This window comes from Trichomycterus rosablanca, chromosome 16 (assembly GCF_030014385.1).
Source record: "Trichomycterus rosablanca isolate fTriRos1 chromosome 16, fTriRos1.hap1, whole genome shotgun sequence".
Taxonomy (NCBI): Eukaryota; Metazoa; Chordata; class Actinopteri; order Siluriformes; family Trichomycteridae; genus Trichomycterus; species Trichomycterus rosablanca.
In genome coordinates this window covers 18,691,586-18,713,297 of record NC_086003.1, presented here as the reverse complement: position 1 = coordinate 18,713,297, position 21,712 = coordinate 18,691,586, and the positions used below count along the sequence as shown (strand labels likewise).

At 40.8% G+C, this 21,712-nt stretch overlaps 1 protein-coding gene across 1 annotated transcript in view; it reads left to right on the top strand.

Moving 5' to 3' along the window:
• The window catches only part of amot (angiomotin), a 42,759-nt gene that overhangs the window by 8,827 nt on the left and 12,220 nt on the right, over positions 1-21,712 (top strand). Inside the window, exons 2-6 of the mRNA XM_063011015.1 lie at positions 12,114-12,250; positions 14,118-15,090; positions 16,643-17,162; positions 17,255-17,399; positions 21,545-21,637. Of these exons, the coding sequence (XP_062867085.1) occupies positions 14,180-15,090; positions 16,643-17,162; positions 17,255-17,399; positions 21,545-21,637 (1,669 nt within the window). The 5' untranslated portion in view covers positions 12,114-12,250; positions 14,118-14,179. The remainder of the gene's footprint in view (positions 1-12,113; positions 12,251-14,117; positions 15,091-16,642; positions 17,163-17,254; positions 17,400-21,544; positions 21,638-21,712) is intronic.

The following is a 21,712-nucleotide window of genomic DNA, read 5'->3' as shown; positions in this document are numbered from 1 at the left end:
AATATCACAGATCGCTGATAGCATATTTTGATAAAAAATTGGCCGATACCTATTCGTAGCCGATCGATCGTCCCATCTCTACTTATATCTTTTTATGTTTATTATAGATTTTTATTTCCCTCGTTTCGTAGTTCTACTTACCTACTTTGCTTAGCGTGCCGTGTCACTGTGTGTGGCACTGTGTCTTTTTCACTTTCTTTTTTGGTCTTTTTAGGTCTCTTTGGGTCTCAACATAGCTTTAAAATTAGTTGTCGGGGCCTCTCAGGTGGCGCAGCGGTAAAACACACTAGCACACTAGAGCTGGGATTTCGAATAGATCGTATCGAATCTCAGCTCTGCCGTCCGGCTGGGCTGGGCGGCTATATGAACAACGTTTGGCTGTTGTTCATACAGGGTAGGGAGCCGGATAGGGACCTCATAACTGATGCAATTACGACCTCTGCTGGCTGATTGATGGCGTCTGCACAGAGTAGAGGAATAATGATGATCAGGGTGTGACTCTCCGTGCACAAGGCTGATCGCATAGGAACTCGCCTCGTGCAGGTGAAAAGATGCAGTCGGCTACTGCTCACGTGTCGGAGGGGACGTGTGTAAGTTTGCTCTCCTCAATCAGGGAGGGGACGTGTGGGTCAGCACCAGTAGAGAGGAAGCATAACGCAATTGGGTAAACATTGTATACATACAAACATACAAAGTTTTTAATAATTGGAATACTTTTCAACCTGCACTTTTTCTTTGCAACCTTTCTCAGTAATTTGGATCTACTCAACTTCAGGGTGCACTCTGGTGACCTTTGTTAGCTTCACTAAATGCCTGCTGGCCAGGAAGAGCCACAGGTCACCACACTTCTTGACTAATATGGGATTCTTTACTAGCTGGCAGCGGGTTACAGAACCACTTTGCAACAAGCCTTAACACTTATGAAGGACCCCGTTAGTCTTGCTGTTTTTTTTTTTTGACGTTAGTGTTGGTTCCCTGACTAGCCAGTAGAAGTTGCTGTTGTAGAGGCCTTCCCTCCCTTAGACACAGCCGAATGTAAAAAAAAAAAAGTTAAGTGGACCGGTGTTTTAGACTGTTGAGTAACCTGAAAGAACAAAGCTGTTTACCTTATTTGGTAATATTTGTTTGCCGTAATGTCAGGTGTATTAAGGAGGTGACCTTTGTCAGAAAATGGGTAAATAAAATGTGCTTGTCTTGCATCCTTTTCTGTGTAAAGGTGTCAGGATGTTGTTGTTGACAGAACTCTAAGCCTTCAGGAATGCGCCCCTACTGCTCTTTACTGTTAGCTATTTTGCCGTTGATGCCAGAGGCAATGTGCATAGTTTTACATTTACATTTTATTTACACTGATGACATTTAGCAGACGCTTGTATCCAATGCAGCTTACAATTGTGACCGAATACAATGAGACACAGAAATCACACGCAGTTAATAAGTGAATGGAGTGATGGCCACTTTAATGTCACGATGGGAAGCAAATTTTTCGAAACCTTTGGAGTCAGCTGTATTTCTGCAGTACTCACAGAATGTGGTCAGATCTTCATCCAATACATAATTATAGACTACCAGTCTGCCAGTGGTAACACAAATTTGTAATTTGTATGTTCATGTATTAAACACCCTGGTTAATCATTAACAGTCGAGAATGAAAGTCAGATGCTCCAGAAGTGGCAATGATTAAAAGTTTCCTTCAGTTATTATAATTTCCTCCTACCTTCTGAAACCATTCTGTACTAAAATGTATGTACAGTACTTTACAACACGTGGAGCTACATGAGGCATAAACATGCTATAAAACATTTCAAAAATGTTAGAACAAAAACAGCAAGAACAACCTTCTAGGCGTTTGGGTGGCACAGCAGAGTTGCTTTCGTAAGTTCGAATTGGCAGAACTACCAACCTTGCCGGCCATCAACACAAGGAATTGGTTTTGAAAGTGTTTGAAGGAAGGAAGGCAGAAATACCATATGACATGACATTAAAATAAAAAAGGGCGCCAACAAACACTAACAAATCATCTGGACTGTGAAGTAGGATGGAGGAAACAATATGTATTAGGGCTGTTTACTGCCTCAGGACCTAAACAGTTTGCAGTTCTTGAGAAAAAAATGTACTCAAACACTTAAAACTTAACAGAGGCTGAATGATGCAGTAAAAAAAAGTGACTTAAAACACTCTACTAAATCTACAAACGAATAGTTTAAAAGACACATTAGGTTTGAAAATGCTAAGTCAAAGGCAGAGCCAAGGGTTCACCTACAGTGTATCACAAAAGTGAGTACACCCCTCACATTTCTGCAAATATTTCATTATATCTTTTCATGGGACAACACTATAGACATGAAACTTGGATATAACTTAGAGTAGTCAGTGTACAGCTTGTATAGCAGTGTAGATTTACTGTCTTCTGAAAATAACTCAACACACAGCCATTAATGTCTAAATAGCTGGCAACATAAGTGAGTACACCCCACAGTGAACATGTCCGAATTGTGCCCAAATGTGTCGTTGTCCCTCCCTGGTGTCATGTGTCAAGGTCCCAGGTGTAAATGGGGAGCAGGGCTGTTAAATTTGGTGTTTTGGGTACAATTCTCTCATACTGGCCACTGGATATTCAACATGGCACCTCATGGCAAAGAACTCTCTGAGGATGTGAGAAATAGAATTGTTGCTCTCCACAAAGATGGCCTGGGCTATAAGAAGATTGCTAACACCCTGAAACTGAGCTACAGCATGGTGGCCAAGGTCATACAGCGGTTTTCCAGGACAGGTTCCACTCGGAACAGGCTTCGCCAGGGTCGACCAAAGAAGTTGAGTCCACGTGTTCGGCGTCATATCCAGAGGTTGGCTTTAAAAAATAGACACATGAGTGCTGCCAGCATTGCTGCAGAGGTTGAAGACGTGGGAGGTCAGCCTGTCAGTGCTCAGACCATACGCAACATACTGCATCAACTCGGTCTGCATGGTCGTCATCCCAGAAGGAAGCTGACGCACAAGAAAGCCAGCAAACAGTTTGCTGAAGACAAGCAGTCCAAGAACATGGATTACTGGAATGCCCTGTGGTCTGACGAGACCAAGATAAACTTGTTTGGCTCAGATGGTGTCCAGCATGTGTGGCGGCGCCCTGGTGAGAAGTACCAAGACAACTGTATCTTGCCTACAGTCAAGCATGGTGGTGGTAGCATCATGGTCTTGGGCTGCATGAGTGTTGCTGGCACTGGGGAGCTGCGGTTCATTGAGGGAAACATGAATTCCAACATGTACTGTGACATTCTGAAACAGAGCATGATCCCCTCCCTTCGAAAACTGGGCCTCATGGCAGTTTTCCAACAGGATAACGACCCCAAACACAACCTCCAAGATGACAACTGCCTTGCTGAGGAAGCTAAAGGTAAAGGTGATGGACTAAACCCAATTGAGCACCTGTGGCGCATCCTCAAGTGGAAGGTGGAGGAGTTCAAGGTGTCTAACATCCACCAGCTCCGTGATGTCATCATGGAGGAGTGGAAGAGGATTCCAGTAGCAACCAGTGCAGCTCTGGTGAATTCCATGCCCAGGAGGGTTAAGGCAGTGCTGGATAATAATGGTGGTCACACAAAATATTGACACTTTGGGCACAATTTGGACATGTTCACTGTGGGGTGTACTCACTTATGTTGCCAGCTATTTAGACATTAATGGCTGTGTGTTGAGTTATTTTCAGAAGACAGTAAATCTACACTGCTATACAAGCTGTACACTGACTACTCTAAGTTCTATCCAAGTTTCATGTCTATAGTGTTGTCCCATGAAAAGATATAATGAAATATTTGCAGAAATGTGAGGGGTGTACTCACTTTTGTGATACACTGTATGTCTTGAATGTCTTGATCTTGTATAAAGACAAGATTAATGATAAATGATTCATTTCTTGCAAACTTTATTGCTTTATTGACTTTAAATACTTAAATGTTATTAAAGTTACATTGTTTAAATGTTATATTTGATGTTAACACCAAACACTGTGGTTTGTATTGTATCATTTCTTCAGCTGCACAATGCACCACTCTTTGAGAATTTTCACTTGCAGGAATAGAAAGACTCTTTGTTTGTATTCGTTAGATTGAGTCATTAAATGACTGGCCACTGAGTCACTGTACTGCAAGACCACATAAATGCCAGCTGAATGTGCTGTAATACAATTTTTTTGGACGTGGCTGTGGAGCTATACATGTGCATGCATAATCAAGCTGCAGTTTTATTACAATAACTGTTTCCATACCATAAGGATCACAGTACTGCACTTTTCTGCCATTAAAATACCCTTAAACTCAACAACATTATTTTTTTAAATGGCTTAACTCATTTTGATGGCTTCACATGTATGTTTTTGTGGTAAATTAGTTGAAAACATAAACAGCATTATACAAACTCCTGAACTTGTTTACATTTGTTTAATTTGTTTAAATAAAATTTTATATAAGACCAAGAAAACCTGAGGAAACATGAAATGCACAAAAGAAAATTCTAAAGAAAAATCAAATCATTAGTCTGATATGAAGCTTAAATTCAGTTGAGTTATCCAACAAAACAACGAAGCACAAAACACAAGAGCATGTCCACATCCAAATGACTCAATGAAAAAAAAAGCTTTGGTGGTAGATTCTTTCACTGCAGTGTAGGGATGCAAATTTGCAAAATTTCATTTAATAAATAACCGACTTTCATTCACCAATGGTTAACCAATAACCAGCAAGTTTCATATCAACACATCTGTATACTTCATTTAATGGAAAACATAGTAAAAGTGGCAGTAATGTAGAACAGTATGATGACTGTAAACCGTGTGAACAGAATTGTTTCAACATTCAGAATGCTGTTGATATCCAAATTTAATTAAAATACAGCCTGTAAATCAAAGCTTTTTCTTATTAGTGTAGTTATAATAAAACGGGTCATGATGCAAATACCCAGTTCATTTTTGTAAACAAATAACATAATGTAGAAAGTTTAACATGCAGTCAGACTCCATAGTAATGCAAAACGGTTCTGTTTGTGATTTTATAGTTTCATAGTTCTGTCGGTCATGATTTAAATAACATAATACTTAAAAAAAAAGTTTGTTTTGATTAGAACGGCAGTGCTTTTTCTCTAAATGAGCTAGTGTATGCACACTAAAGTGAACTCTCTGAACTCACTCAGTTAAAATCAATCATCAGCTGTTAGAAATGCATTTAAATGAAACTGGTAGCATTAATAAAACAATGGTTTGTTTGTTGGTTATCGGTAAACCAGTTAATCATTACCATTGCTATTGGCTACTGCAAATTGCGGCGCGAAATGTTTTTAAATTAGGGGGTAATTACTTTTTCACACCGGGCCGGTTTGTGTTGGATAACTCTTTTCCTTTAATACAGAAAATAATCATGTATAAATTTGATTTGAAGTTTGGAAGGGGCAAAAGCTGCAGCACTGTATATACACCCTGTTTACTGTTTGGCTATTATTAAATAAATATCATTTATCATTTATTGATGCAAGTCAAGGTGCCAGTATTGAAATACCCCCTGTTTGTATTCATGACCAGTATGAGCAGTTTATTAGCAGGATGCCAACCTGCTGGTCTGCCAGCTGTCAGCTTTCTGGCTGTGTCCTTTTGTTACATACAAAATGTTATTGTTTAATTTTATTTGTTGACTGTGTTTGAACAAATTGCTAATGATAAAAGGATGTCAATAAGACTAATCCTGAAACGACTCATTTCTACCCATAACTCGTGCTGGCTAAGCTAATTAGCATTAGTGAGTTTAAATGTTTTTATATACTATTGTTATATTGATGAAATTATGGTCATTAGGGTAAATTTTGACTTGTTTGGCTACTTTAATTGATTGTTGGTAATATAATGTGAATTACTTTCACTTGTGAGTTGTTAGCCAGCCTACTTTCTGCTAACCTGGGCAAGTTCCAAATCATGAGCTAGGTGCTACATAGCGGTTGTAGTTCATTCTAAAGTGATCATCCCTCTGGCCCAGACCCTATGAAGGGTACACACTCTGTAGTGAAAACCTAGAATGACTCTTTACTTGATTTTCAAAGCTAAAAAGTTGTAAATGTTAAAAATGGATGGAAAAATGTATGCTTTGGCATCATAAATATAATTTTTTTCTGTGACTGGTTTGGGAAGTTCTACATAACCAGTAAATGTATGATATACAAATTATTTGATACCCATATCTGCATAAACACAGTCAAGTTAACATATTTTATTTACAGATTAGCCAGCATGCAAATTGAGAATGTCAGTGGAACATGGTGGCATTTCTAAATTGCATATTTAGACACATGTATAGCACGTGGTCATGTTAATAAAGCTAAAGCCAGGCAGATAAATGCCATGTCTATGCCATTTTACTTATACTGTATATGATGTATAATTCTACTCATCATCATTTTTGTTGGAATAAAATGTTCGTTTTAGGCTTTCTTTAACACTATCCAGCTTTCTTTTAAAAACACACTGCTCTGATCTTGGATACAAAGCAATAACAAAACAAATCTTAACAGCACAAAGAACCTGCAGTGTATCTTATGTGATCGGCCTGGAGTGAGACTGTATTGTCAGGTGATGCTACTCATAAGCTTTTGACTTGGTGCCAGCTCCAGAACTGAGCCTACACTGGACCACATTCCTGCTGTATTACTAGAATAAACACTGTCTGCATGGGGCCCTGGGAAACTTGTGCATGAAGCATAAATATTTACACAACTCTGGTTACCATTCAAGCGTCCTGGACCTGGAAAATAGAACGTAGCATTCAAATAAATTATAAACACCGCTAAAAATCACAAACCTGAAGCTAATATTCAGGGATAAATTATAATAGTAAAATAGCCAATTCATAGGGTTTGGTGCTTGCATGGTGCTTACATGGGTTCCTTTTAGCCCCCCCTTAAAACTTGCCAGTACTTAGATTAGCTTATGACTGGCACCCTGTCCAGAGTGTATTTTCTAGATTCTCTGTCACTCTCATCAGGACATAAAAGAATAAATGCATTTGCCATTCTTCAGGCACTATAGAGGCACAGTAGTACAGTGGCTATTGTTGGTGCCACATGGTTTTAGCAATCTGGGGACAGTAGTGTGGATGTAGTTTGGCATGTTGGCATTTCCTGCCACCTCTAAAACACTCTCATAGATCTAATACTCTAATTGGCCACTAGGTGTAAGTGAGAAAAATAAATATACTTGTGATCTTCCAGTTGGATTGGTGCCCATTCTGGGTGTCCTGTGGTTCCATGTAAGAACCAGGCCACTTTAGTTCTGGTCAGGTTAAAACCTTAACCAAATGTGCACTGGTACATGAATGTTTTTCAGTTCAAGTATTTAAATTTAATCCAATCCAAGAAATCTTTCTTTACAGCCTGGAACTTTTTAACCCCCCTGTCGTGGCTGATTTATTGTCATGGGTTTTCCAGAGGAAGTAGTGTGGCCTCTGTTCTTTTGGCTTTTGGACTTGTCCTGAGCTCTTGGCATCTCTTCCGTGCTGCTGGCTCTCTGTCACTCTCTCTTTCTGCTTGTGTGGCCGTTTTTGGGTCTGTTTTTCCTGTCTTTTTCTGATCATTGGAGCGAATGTCGACATTAGCCTACACCTGTCTTCAGTGCACATATTGTTTTTGGCTCAGATCTTACTTACTGGCTTGAGTAAGCAGGGTCGGCTATTGAGAACATTAAGTTTAAGTGACTACTGGCTGATTTAGAGACGGGCCAGGTGCTTGGCTTATCTTAGCTCTTCATCTCTGTCACCTGCCTGCAGATTAGTTTCCGTTACCGTTCCCAGCAGGTGGAGGTTCTGTTCGGGGGCAGTTTCAAATGGCTTTGTCTGTTTGACAGTTGGCTAGAAAAGTAAAACGCATCTGGAATTTCTGCATTAATGACTATTATTAAACTATGAATAATTTTTATGTCCTAATAAACTACTTTTCTTTTAAGAAAACAACAATAAACCAATTCTGCTTAAACGGATGACTTAAAAACTAAGAATGTAAAATTTTCCAATTTCTTTTAACCGATAACCAAACAACGTAAGTCAATGGTTTTAAAAAAATATTTTGCTTATGCATTTTCTCCCCTTTTTTCTCCCGACTTTTTAGCATGTGCAATTGCCTCCACAAATGCCGACCCCCGCTCTAATTAGAGGAGAACGAAGCAAACCCATGCCCCCTCTGACCAAGGGCAGCAGCCGTATGCATTTTGTCACCCACACTAGGCGAGTGAATATATGCGAATCAGCCTTGTGTACTGAGAGACACACCCCGATCCGCATTCTTTCCCCGCCTCTGTGCAGGCACCATCAATCAGCCAGCAGAGGTCGTAGTGCATCAGTTACGAGGAGTCCCTATCCGGCTTAATACCCCACCTATATGAACAACAGGCCAACCGTTGTTTATGTGGCCGCTCAGCCCAGATTCTGTACAATGTATTTGAAATCCCAGCTCTGGTGCGTTAGCGTGTGTTTTTACCGCTGCGCCACCTGAGCGGCTCGTAAGTCAATGGTTTACCGACCAACAAGCTTACAGCATCCCATCAAAATATTAAATGCATCACATGCTTCATTAACAACATAGTGTACAAGAACATAAAGAACATAAACACCATGAGCAGAACCATGAATGTAGGTAGTGAACACTTCATCACAAGTGCTAATTAAACATGCATTGGGTATATTAGGCTCTTCCTGACCACATGTAGTTGTCATGTGTAGTTATTATAAGATTATAAGCAGTTTTTTCTTCTGCTTATGATTCATCAGTTCACACATGTTATGTCAAACACAGTCATGGACAATTTTGTATTTCCAATTCACCTCACATGCATGTCTTTGGACTGTGGGAGGAAACCCACACAGACACAGGGAGAACATGCAAACTCCACACAGAAAGGACCTGGACCGATCCACCTGGGAATCGAACCCAGGGTCTTCTTGCTGTGAGGCGACAGTGCTACTCACTGAGCCACCGAGCCACACTGTAAATATGTTAAGCTGCACTGTCAACTGGAATCAAGTTTCAGCCGCTGTAAATGAAGTTAATGACATTTTTAACCAGCAATATTAATTGAAACAGTTGTTGGTTAACAGGTTAATTATCATCAGGTATTAAAACAGCTGTTCTTTTCGCATTTTGTCATTCACAGTCCAGGCTGGAAAATGTACCCTACCTTTTAAAACCATGGGTTATACCAGCCTTTCCAAATTGTGCTTAACAGGATTTGTTGTATTGAATTGTCAGCCTGTTTTACTGGTACTCCCTCTGACTAGCAAACTTTTGGTATTGTAAAAACTCTAAATGATTCATTAGGACCACGTAAACTGTAAACTTCTGTACAACACACAAACTATTAGCATCATTTGGCACGGCCTTAATACTTATCCTACGTCCAGCTGAATGATGATTTATATGGGAATAAAATTCCAGTGAAACCTTCGGCATATCAATCATACCACAGGCATGTCATTCACGCCCTGTACGTAATATGAATAGAGAGGAAAAGCTTGTGGTGGCAGCAGTTACAGCGGCGGATTGGTATGAGGGTGTGTGGAGCCTACTGGCTCCGCTCCATACTCACCTGTCCTCAGTGCCACACCTTAAGGAATGCGGCAGGTAGAACATCAGCATAACGGCAGCCGGGTGTGTGAGAGGGAAAAAGCGCGTACACAGAGAGCAGTCGAGGAATCATGTTTGACTGTTAAGTGGAGATTTTAAGGATCTAAGGAATCTTTGTAAGAGGATATTACCCATTTGTGAGTGATACGTTTGCTTTTGTAGAATGCTTTCTTGTGTTTCCTTGTTTTTGCTTGATGTGGCTGATAGATTGTAGATTGTTTTGTACAGCAATTCCGACATTCAGATGTTAGGCTGATGCTACTCAGAAATTGGATTGCAGCTTAATACAAGAATCTAAAATAAAGAAATGTCTTAAATATAAATATAATGACTAATTTGAGCAAATAGATTCAAACATGTAATAATATTTATATTGGCAAAATTCAGGAGTGGCAAAAGTACAGAAACGAAGCAAAATTTGGCACCCACATTTCTTTTAGACAGTGAGTAAGTAGTTTGCAGACAGTAGTTTTTCACCACCGAACTTAAGTGAAAGGAAAATCCAGATCCAAAATATACTTAATAATTTGCACTTTGCTAATTTCCAATTAATCATGTTACCAATGCAAATAGATTTAACCTGTGCAAACTGCTGGCATAAATCTGTGTCCATGAGCGTCAGATTAGCGGGCTAGCTGTCTAAACACTTGGGAGCCAGAGGGGTAAACACTCGCCCATTTTTGTCGTTCTCTGTGCTAAGGCTGACACTCACCATGTGTCGGTCTGTACTTAAACTGTGAGTGCACTGTTACCAGCGTAATGCTCCAGGTTCAGAGCCGCTGTGAATGTGCATAATGGAGACCTATCTAAGGACTCTGTGGAATGCCGGATTCCATAAATTCACTTCGAGCAGTTCTGGCTTCAGAATAAACAGTTTATCTGAATCAGTCAAGGAACTTCAAGTTCTAATGTCAGCCATCAAGGGTGTGGGGAGACAAGCCATCTGGGTGTCATTTTTCCTGGGTTTAGGGAATGATTAGATGTACTCATGCGGCCTGAATCATCCTTGTGTGCTGTGTATGTGTGAGTGCAGTTAAATGAGCTGTTGTGGTGCTCGGGAAGGAGAAGAACGACGCCTCGTTCCTCTTCAGCTGATTGTGTGGTTAGGCCTCAAAGACTTGAAGATCCATTTTTGTTGATGTTGAATGGCAACTTGCTTTTACTATTTCAGCCAAGATTTACTGTAGGAACTTTTTTTTAATCGGCAGAGGCCGTTATCCACATGTAGTACAAGTCAGTTGAAAGCCAGGCACGGGAGGGGTTGTTGGAAGGTAAATGTATTCTGTAGAATATTTCTTTATATGTTATATTAAACATATTTACCTAATGTGTAAAGCATTTGTATACCAAATGCTTTTAGAGGCAAATGTTTTTTTGTATATGCCATTACTATATTATATATATCTTATATATATTCAAAAAGTTTCTGCACTTTTAGATTTTTGTTGGAAACGGTGAGGGTGGGAGGAGTAGTAATTGGTCGTGTCTGAGAGACTGAGAGAGAGCTTATAGTCTGGATTTAGCGCCATCTGATTTCCACCTTTTTGGACCACTCAGAGAAGCTTTAAGGGGAAGAAGATTTTCATGTGATGATGTAAAACAGCAGTGCATCATGGGCTCAACCAAAAACATGTTTTGCTGATGGCATTAAAAAGTTGGTACGACGCTGGGAAAAATCCAACGGAAGGTGACTATGTAGAAAAGTGATGTCATTTGTTTTTGAAATTCTTAATAATTACAGTTTTAAAAGTGCAGAAACTTTTTGAAGAACCCTCGAACACATACTACTTAGTAAATAGTATAATATTTGAAACACAGCTCTTAAGAAGCAGCAGCGTCTTTCAGCTCTATATATGCCTCAGCATTTCACTCTAGACTAATTATAGAGTACAATAACTTTTAAAAAGACCGATCACAGTGGGCACTACAGTCCTAAAAAGACTGATCACAATGGATTAAGTTACATATTTTAAGGTACATTACTGTTAGATAAGTTTTTGAAAGTTGAGTAGCATGCACTGGGCTTCACTCGAGTGGGACATGGTTACCATGGTAAATGTATTATTTAGCTCAGAGCAGCTCAAATCCTCTTGAGTAATCCCCTCTAAACTATGCACATCCTCACATCCTGTGTTTGAAGTCAGCCTTTCTCCCACTCACTGCTTTCCCTTTTTGAGCAGCTGATCTGCAACCAGCCTTACTTACTAACACTCTAGTCTCAACCACGGACTGTTGACATTCCTCCACTGGCGTCAGTTCAGATGCTGCTCAATACCACAGCTGCAGGGGGGAAAAACAAGAGCACTTCTTTTTTAGTTCTGTCATGGCCAGGAAACGAGTGCACTGTGAGCCCCATATATTCCGCATTCCTGACCCCCCACCCTCTTCAATATTCTGAAAGCGCCCTGTGCATGTCTATGGACCCCACCCCCATTGTTCTAGTTGGTGAGAGTGCCTTCCTGTTGCAGAGTGGCTGGGTGTTCGGGAGCCTGAGGATCATTTTAAAAGAGTCCTGAAGAACTCGTGGAGAGCTGTGAGCCGGGCCTATGGGAACGCAATGAATGGTCAAAAGTGAGCTGAGACGCCAGCCAGAGAAGCTTTACAGGTAAGTGACCACAGTAGAGATACAAGGTGGAATGGGTGGACAGGAAAAATAGTTAAAAAGTTAAACCATACAATATCTGTTTGTTGGAGCATGCACATCCATAGGGGCCGAATCAACAGTTTGTTTATAACTAGTAATGTTTATGGAAATGCTAACTTTCAAGTACTTTCATGAACCTAAATAATCAGTTTGACAAGTACAGTAGGTCTATGGTTTCATTCATCACTACAAATAAAATATGTTTCTGTTGTTTTAAACACCATGGGGGGCACCATTGTGAAATGCATTTTCCCTCTCTCTGTGCTTCCTTTTTCTCCACTGTTTTGTTGAAAAGCAGGAGTACACCGATGCCCCTCATTCTTGACTTGATGTACATTTATTTATTTACCACAGATGTTTCGGAAAAAAGCCTCATCCTCCTTGAGAATGCGAAGAATATCAGAAAGTAATAGATGTATTATGTTCTCCTACACTACTTTGGGGATTGTTTATTATCTTTGTACCCTTTGTTCACACTGGCAGTAAGGTAAATTAATCAATTTGTCTTGGACACCGTTCATTTTTAAGTAGAGCTGTCGATATGAAAAGACTTTAGGCACAGAAACCATTGGTGCCCTGATTTGGGTCAATCCAGCAAGATGAAACAGGTAAAGATTTAACGGTACAATGTAAAAATCAGATGAATAAGATGAATGTAATCTAATGAAGAAAAAAAAAAAAACATCACAAAGTATATGCACCCACAAATGTAACTCAAGCGTTTTCTCATTTATTTTTTTATATATAGTTTAAGTAAGTTTTTGAGAACTCTTCAGCTAGATGCCTGAAGTAGCTGGGGGACAGGGGTGGCCTAGTGGGTAAAGCTTTGGGCTATTAATTAAAAGGTTAAGAGTTTGCCATGCATCAAACAACAAGGAGTGATTTGAGTTAAAAATTACTGCCAGTGTGAATATAAGGTTTGACTGAAAAGTGTGCAAGGCCAACAGATAAAATGATCCAATCATGATTAACAAGTAATCAATGCTACATAAGCAAAATGCAACAGTGGCATACCAGTTGACTTTGTACAGCTGTCTTTTTAATGAACTGATTTATTCAAAATTTGTGGAACTGGTGGTTGAGGTGTTATAAAGCAGTATAAAGTAGTATTAGTAGTATAAAGTAGTAGTGTAAAGCAGTGATAAAACACTGACTGATTGGATGTTTTCTCTGAATGGCGTTGAATGCTTTAACACTTCACTATGACTTTGCATCACACTTTGCAACATGTACATCTATAATGTCCTTTGCTCATATTTTCAGGTTGGGCTGGTTTAAAGCTTTGGATTTGGATATATTGTTGATCTGCTATCTGCTCTGCACTGCATGTGTTAATGATGAGTTGCTCTAAGTGGTGTTTGTGGTTCAGGGGTCTGCTGGGTTGACTTTAGTGCCTTGACACTGGGTATGATTTTTTTCCAATTACAGCAGTCAAATCCAATTACACCTTGTCTAGCTGAAAAAAACCTAATGATTGGATTTTGGCCATGAAGAATAAATCTTCCAGCCTCTAAATCAATATTAATATTTATTATCAATTATATATCAATATTTTATTATTAATTAATTAAATAAATAAAGTTAGTTTAACACCATGACATTTTACCCAGTTGTCAATGCTCAAAGTTTGGGGCAGTTGGGGTTTGTACTTACTTTTGGGCGTCCTTTCATCAAAGGGTTAATGAAGAATATTAAAGTATTAAGGCAAACCTTTGGTCTCATTTAAGTGTGTTTCCTTTATCTAGTCATTGTTATGGTCTTGTCTTTATGCCGTCACCTTCTCAAGACCTGATTTTGACAAATATATTGCTTCTGGTTCGATTCCTAGAAGGCATCGACCGTGGGCGTAGCTCTTCCTTCCATGAGGTGGGTGATCTACGAGAGCTGGAAATGAGGGCGGCAGCCTCCGTTTCCGAAGAGACTTCGAACAGCGCCAGTGGCGGGGGTCACACCGTCCTGCAGCGACTCCTGCAGGAGCAGATGCGCTACAGCGATGGTAGAAACTACCTTGCTTTACAACAGCAGCAACAACAGCAACAGCTGCAGCAACAACAACAGCAGCAACAGACACAGCAGCAGCAGCTCCTGGGTCCAGGAGACGAGCACTCCATGGTTCCTCACAATGCCAGGCAGGAGCCACAGGGCCAGGAACTTCAGGCAGACAGTGGCATGGAAAAGCAGCTGAACCCAAGAGTAGGTGGAGGAGCAGCAGGAGGCAGTGGAGGAGCCGGGTGCCAGGGCCCAAACCCGGAGGACTTACCCTCATATGAGGTGGCCAAAGTGCAGTCACAGTATTTTCGTGGCCACCAGCCACAGCCACCGCTTGGCCCGACAGTGGGTGCTGCTTTCTATGTTACCGGGGTTACCAATGGAAAGGTACGTCCACCTGAGGGCCGTTCTGCAGTGCAGCGGCTCAGCATGGCCAAAGTGCACCAGGACGATGGCTTAAAGGACCTAAAGCAAGGACATGTGCGCTCTCTAAGTGAGAGGCTTATGCAAATGTCGCTGGCCACCAGCGGCGTTAAGGCCCATGCTCCTGTCACCAGCGCGCCACTCTCACCCCAGATGCCCCAGCCCCCTGGGCCAGCAGGGGACTACTACAAACCAGCAGGGCCCCATCGGGGGCCACCACCAGATTATCCCTTTAAGGGCCTACCCTCGCCAAACAAACAGCCGCATCATCATCCACCACACCAGGATCCAGGACACTACTTTCCAGATCACCGTGCTGCAGGTCAGCAGACCAGAGCTGAGATCCCTCATGTGCGCTACCAGCCACCGCCTGAGTACGGCTCCTTCCGGTGAGTGCCTTTTAAAAGAAAAAATGTGTTTTGGAAATTTATGGTTGAAATACTAAAGCCAAGTTGTGTTGTATTGTATGTATTCCATTTTTTTATATAATTATGCAGAATGTACGAGGGTTCTGCTTTTACATCATCACATGAAAGTCTTCTTCCCCTTAAAGCTTCTTTGAGCATCCAAAAAGGTGGAAATCAGGCGGTGCTAAATCCGGACTATAAGCTCTCTCTCAGTCTCTCAGACACGACCAATTACTACTCCTTCCACCCTCACGGTTTCCAACCAAAATATAAAAGTGCAGAAACTTTTTGAAGATCCCTCATATAAAGGTGACTCTGAAGTGTCATGGGTCAGTCCACTTGGATCCTGTTAACAGTTGGAAGAGAGTGAATACCTGCTCTGCATGGACTAGTACGCCAGTGTTCTGCTAAACACGTGTATATACGTGTGAATGGGGAGTTTAGTTTCCACTAGGAGTCAGAATTTGGCACAACAACCGGCAGGCAGCGCTGAGATTTGATACGATGTATTCGAGATCCCAGCTCTGGTTCCAGCGTGTGTTTTTACTGAGCGGCCCGAGTAACCCCTTGATTAACTTTAATTTATATAAAACATTCATTTGTTCATTGTTTTAGCATGTTTATCCTGCTTAGGGTCATGGTGGGTCTAATTCACTGGGCGAAAGGTAGGAAACACCCAGAACAGGTCGCCAGTCCATCGTAGGGCAAACACACACACACACACACACAATTAACCTGACTGCTAGTCTTTGGAATGTAGGAGAAAACCGGAGCTCCTGGACGAAACCACATAGACACAGGGAGAACATGGGGGAGACCCAGGACCTTCTTGGTGTGAGGCCACAGTGCTACCCACCAAGTCACTGCTCCACCTTCATAAAAATATTATAAATTCTACATTGTCAAATACCTCCAACTTTTTTGAAGTAATGATGATGAGTAATTTATTAAATAATAATAGAAAGGGTTTAGAATATGCTTAATGTAAGCTAAAACGATATGACTGTTTTAGTTACATACAGTTTACCAGGAAAGTGGTATGCAGAGCCAAGTATTGTAAAAGGATTGATTTCCCCTGCCCTTCCCAGAATTGCTTAAACATGCTGTCAGGCGTTGTAGGAAAAGCCAGTTTTGCCTGTTTTCCTTTAATTCATCTTCCACAGAGACAGAGTGGCACACTGCAAAAGAATGTCATCAAATTGTAGTAATCAACAAATGCAAGTTACAGCCTGACTGTTTTTCTATTAGGTTCCATAGAAACAGGAATGTTGACATGAAGAGGTGTTTTTGAGAGGAACCTACTTTGTCGAAGCAGAGGTTTTCACCCAAACATTTATTTTACAGTTGCTTCAACTAAACACGAGTCACGCTATAAACTGACGTTCAGTGTTTTGTCAACAACAAGAGCTCCTGGGAATTAGGGACAATATTTTGTCCAGAAATCGGCCGTTTCTGATCCTTCTATTACTAGTTAATATCTATTAGTTATGTGTGATAATAATTTGGCTCTGTTTGTGGTTGCTTTTCCTTTCAGCTCCAATAAAGAGAGCTCAGGCCACTCTCAAAGACCCATCCATCAGCACAGCCCTACGTCCTCCGTCACTTCTATAGGCTCCCTATCTCGAGCTCAGTCGTCCACCCTCAGCAGCATCTTGGCTTCCTCCCATTCCTCTCCACCCATGGTCCACCAGGGAGAGCCACCATTCCCAATGGGGCCACGGAGTCCACAGGGGCTAGGCTCCCACCAGGGTGATCCGTACGGGCTGGGCCCGCCTTACCCTGCGCCTCAACCGCGACCTCACGGCTTCCCTCATGACCCCTACGGCTCAGCACCCAGGGGCTTCCATCTGCACCAGCACCAGTTTCATCCACAGGGACAGCAGCAGCAGCAGCCTGGTCCTGGGCAGCACTACCCACACCCCCACTCACTACAGAATGACCCCTATGCCATGCTAGCACGTGCCCAGCAGATGGTGGACATGCTTAATGAGGAGAATCGGCAGCTCAAGCAGGAGTTGGAAGTCTGTGGGGAAAAGGTGTCCAAGCTGCAGAAGGTAAATGTTTTCTAAACTTTTTTTGCTTAGTTGCCACACTTAACAAGTGGGCAGTGATTTAACATAAGCTGTTATGGTTTTCTCCTTTGCAGCTGGAAATAGAGATCCAAATGGTGTCAGAGGCCTATGAGAACCTGTCCAAGTCCTCCTCTAAGAGGGAAGCCCTGGAGAAGACCATGAGAAACAAGCTGGAGCTGGAAGTGCGCAGGCTGCATGACTTCAACAGGGATCTAAGAGGTGAGGATTGCACTACATGTTGATGCTTTGCTGGTTGCTTACAAAAAGGCTTTAAGGGAGTTTGATCTTTGTTGATGGTGTTAAATCATTATGTACTCAACTAGTGAGTTAAGTACTTAACTAGCTGGTCTTACACTCTTGTAGTATGTGCAAAATAGAGTAGTGTGGCCTTGCATTGTCTTTCTAAAAAAAAAAAAACATGGACTTGCCAGGAACAGACGCCAATTGATGCCAGCATACAGTATGTCTCTATAAAATCTCAATTAATGTTTTCGCAAACATGCAAGTCACCTTTGCTGTGAGTACTGATGCAGCCTTATAACATGACAGATGTCCTGAGAAGGTCCTTTTTGTTTTTGGCACGGAGAACTCAATGTCTGTTTTTCCCAAAAACAAGCTGTAATATGGAATCTACTGTCCTCAGCACACTTTTTACAGTCTTTTGGTCCATCTGATAGGAGCTCAAGTCCTTTGAAGGAATTCTGCAAAAAAATGATGTAAGGCTTTCTCTTTGTGAAATAGTCAGGTTTTGTAATGCAGTGACGGACTGTGTTAAGTGACAATGGTTTTCCAAACTATTCCAGAGCCCATGTGGCTGTATTTATTAGGGTAGCATGACGGTTTCTTATGCAATCCATCTAGAATGGCACACACATGTAATTTAACTGTGGTATCCAGAGTTGGCTTACACAGACTAAGATTTCTGCAGATTCCCTGAATTTTTTATAATATTAAATACAGTAAATAGTGACACACCTAAATTAAGTCTTTTGTTCATTTTAAACTTGACTAATTTTAATAGACAATGCTTTCACAGAGTTTGGCACAAACTCCTTAAAAGGAAATAAACTTCTGCACATTTCAATGCACAATTTCAGTTTATTTGCTATTTTTTATAAATATATAAATTTTTTGTTTTGTTTTATTTAGTAAAACCAATTTGTAATCATTTTAAATAGTGTGTTTACTTCAGTATTGAAGAACACAATCTGAAGTAAAGGCATGTGTCTGGAATATCAGAGCATGTGAATGATTTAGAGCCAGGCTGAGCAGGGCCACCTCTATCACTGCCCCACAGTTTATAAAGAAGCAGAGAACAGAGAAAACACTGATTTATGGCACTGAGCCCGGATTCCAAATCCACAGGAGCCCCCAGAGTTTTACTGCAACATCGTTGAGGTTTTTTTTCCCTCTTTTCTTGTCCTTGCTTACTCTTGCCCTCATTTCTCCCTCCCTATGTTTCTCATTCTTTCTGCTGTACAGTCCAACATGGAGGGAAAAAAGAACCCCAGTCTAAATTTCCATTGCATATTTTGGAACTGGGACGTTTAGGAGCAGTAGATTTAGTTCTGGAATACTCATCTATGGTCTGGTTGACTTCGAATGGAGGAAATATTGTTTTAACGTTTAGCCTGCTTCCTTGATGAAGGTTTACTATTGCAAGAAAAAACAAAACACACAGCAACCCCAGTGGTATAATGGCTCTTTTGTTAAAGCAATGTTTTTTTGTTTTTTTCTTTAAAAGAGTGCTTAGTGAAATCTGACTACCACTACTCAGGCTTATGCAGAGTTATTGTTTGCGTTCTGTTTTGTAATTTGCCAACCAATCACATGTTTACTTAGGGAAAGGAGCAGAACATTTTTGTAAGCCTGTCAAACTTTGTGTTTTATTGACTTAATTTTAAATCTTTGAATACAAATCCCAGATTAAAAATAGTTTAAAGAATAATCCCTTTAAAAACACATAAAATATGATAAGATATTCAATTATAATACTAACTGCCTAAAACAATGACTCATGGCAGTGTTGAACACAGTAACTGAGCTTTACAAACCATTGTATAAAGGTATGTGAACCCTTGGGCTACTGACCCTCCAAAAGTCAGGTGTTCCAACGAATAAGACAAGAACTGTTGCTTGTTGATGTACCCCACTGCTATAAAAACACATATGATGCTTCTCAGAAAGATTTGTTTAAGTGAGCTTTGCACTGTCAAATTCAAGAGTATCTAATTAAAAAAGATCAGTCTACAGTATAATGAAGCCAGTGTTACTCTGCTGAATTCGATGGAAAAGAACCAAGGATAGCATCAAAAAAACTTATGTAAAACTCTAAGAAAAACACTGAATGAAAGAAACCTTGAAGCATGTTGGAGGTAGCATTATGGTTTGCAGCTGAACTGCTTAAAACGACTGAGAGAACAATAATTTTTTTTAATTGAGACATTATATAGAAGAATATCAGGGTAGTGGTTTGACAACTAAAGCTCTGGCTGGAGATGTAACAAGGCAGTTACACGGAACACACTAATATGATATACAGGTCCTTCTCAAAAAATTAGCATATTGTGATAAAGTTCATTATTTTCCATAATGTAATGATAAAAATTAAACTTTCATATATTTTAGATTCATTGCACACCAACTGAAATATTTCAGGTCTTTTATTGTTTTAATACTGATGATTTTGGCATACAGCTCATGAAAACCCAAAATTCCTATCTCAAAAAATTAGCATATCATGAAAAGGTTCTCTAAACGAGCTATTAACCTAATCATCTGAATCAACGAATTAACTCTAAACACCTGCAAAAGATTCCTGAGGCTTTTAAAAACTCCCAGCCTGGTTCATTACTCAAAACTGCAATCATGGGTAAGACTGCCGACCTGACTGCTGTCCAGAAGGCCATCATTGACACCCTCAAGCAAGAGGGTAAGACACAGAAAGAAATTTCTAAACGAATAGGCTGTTCCCAGAGTGCTGTATCAAGGCACCTCAGTGGGAAGTCTGTGGGAAGGAAAAAGTGTGGCAGAAAACGCTGCACAACGAGAAGAGGTGACCGGACCCTGAGGAAGATTGTGGAGAAGGGCCGATTCCAGACCTTGGGGGACCTGCGGAAGCAGTGGACTGAGTCTGGAGTAGAAACATCCAGAGCCACCGTGCACAGGCGTGTGCAGGAAATGGGCTACAGGTGCCGCATTCCCCAGGTCAAGCCACTTTTGAACCAGAAACAGCAGCACTGGACTGTTGCTCAGTGGTCCAAAGTACTGTTTTCGGATGAAAGCAAATTTTGCATGTCATTCGGAAATCAAGGTGCCAGAGTCTGGAGGAAGACTGGGGAGAAGGAAATGCCAAAATGCCTGAAGTCCAGTGTCAAGTACCCACAGTCAGTGATGGTCTGGGGTGCCATGTCAGCTGCTGGTGTTGGTCCACTGTGTTTTATCAAGGGCAGGGTCAATGCAGCTAGCTATCAGGAGATTTTGGAGCACTTCATGCTTCCATCTGCTGAAAAGCTTTATGGAGATGAAGATTTCATTTTTCAGCACGACCTGGCACCTGCTCACAGTGCCAAAACCACTGGTGAATGGTTTACTGACCATGGTATTACTGTGCTCAATTGGCCTGTCAACTCTCCTGACCTGAACCCCATAGAGAATCTGTGGGATATTGTGAAGAGAAAGTTGAGAGACACAAGACCCAACACTCTGGATGAGCTTAAGGCCGCTATCGAAGCATCCTGGGCCTCCATAACACCTCAGCAGTGCCACAGGCTGATTGCCTCCATGCCACGCCGCATTGAAGCAGTCATTTCTGCAAAAGGATTCCCGACCAAGTATTGAGTGCATAACTGAACATAATTATTTGAAGGTTGACTTTTTTTGTATTAAAAACACTTTTCTTTTATTGGTCGGATGAAATATGCTAATTTTTTGAGATAGGAATTTTGGGTTTTCATGAGCTGTATGCCAAAATCATCAGTATTAAAACAATAAAAGACCTGAAATATTTCAGTTGGTGTGCAATGAATCTAAAATATATGAAAGTTTAATTTTTATCATTACATTATGGAAAATAATGAACTTTATCACAATATGCTAATTTTTTGAGAAGGACCTGTATAACTCTCAGATGTCAACCCATTTGACCCAGCCTGTTTATGCAAGAAATCTTATGAGCAAAAGCAGTTAAATGTCTCCTCGTTGTTTAAGTCCGATCAGCAGCAACCGATCAGTGGTTTTAAGTTCTAATGGGCTAGAATGCTGTATAATGTAAATCCTAGCATACACTTGACATTTAGTTTGAAAGAGTGTGTAGCATGTTGTGGTTTTTTCATCACTGTAATTTGCTTCTCTTCCAATCATAGAACGCATGGAGACAGCCAACAAGCAGCTAGCAGCCAAAGAGTGTGAAGGCACGGAGGACAACCGCAAAACCATTTCTCAGCTACTGGCTCAAAGTGAGTTCCAGAAATGTCACTAAATAGTTCTAGAAAAAGCATACAGCAGTGTTGTAAGCATAAAGTTTACAAAAC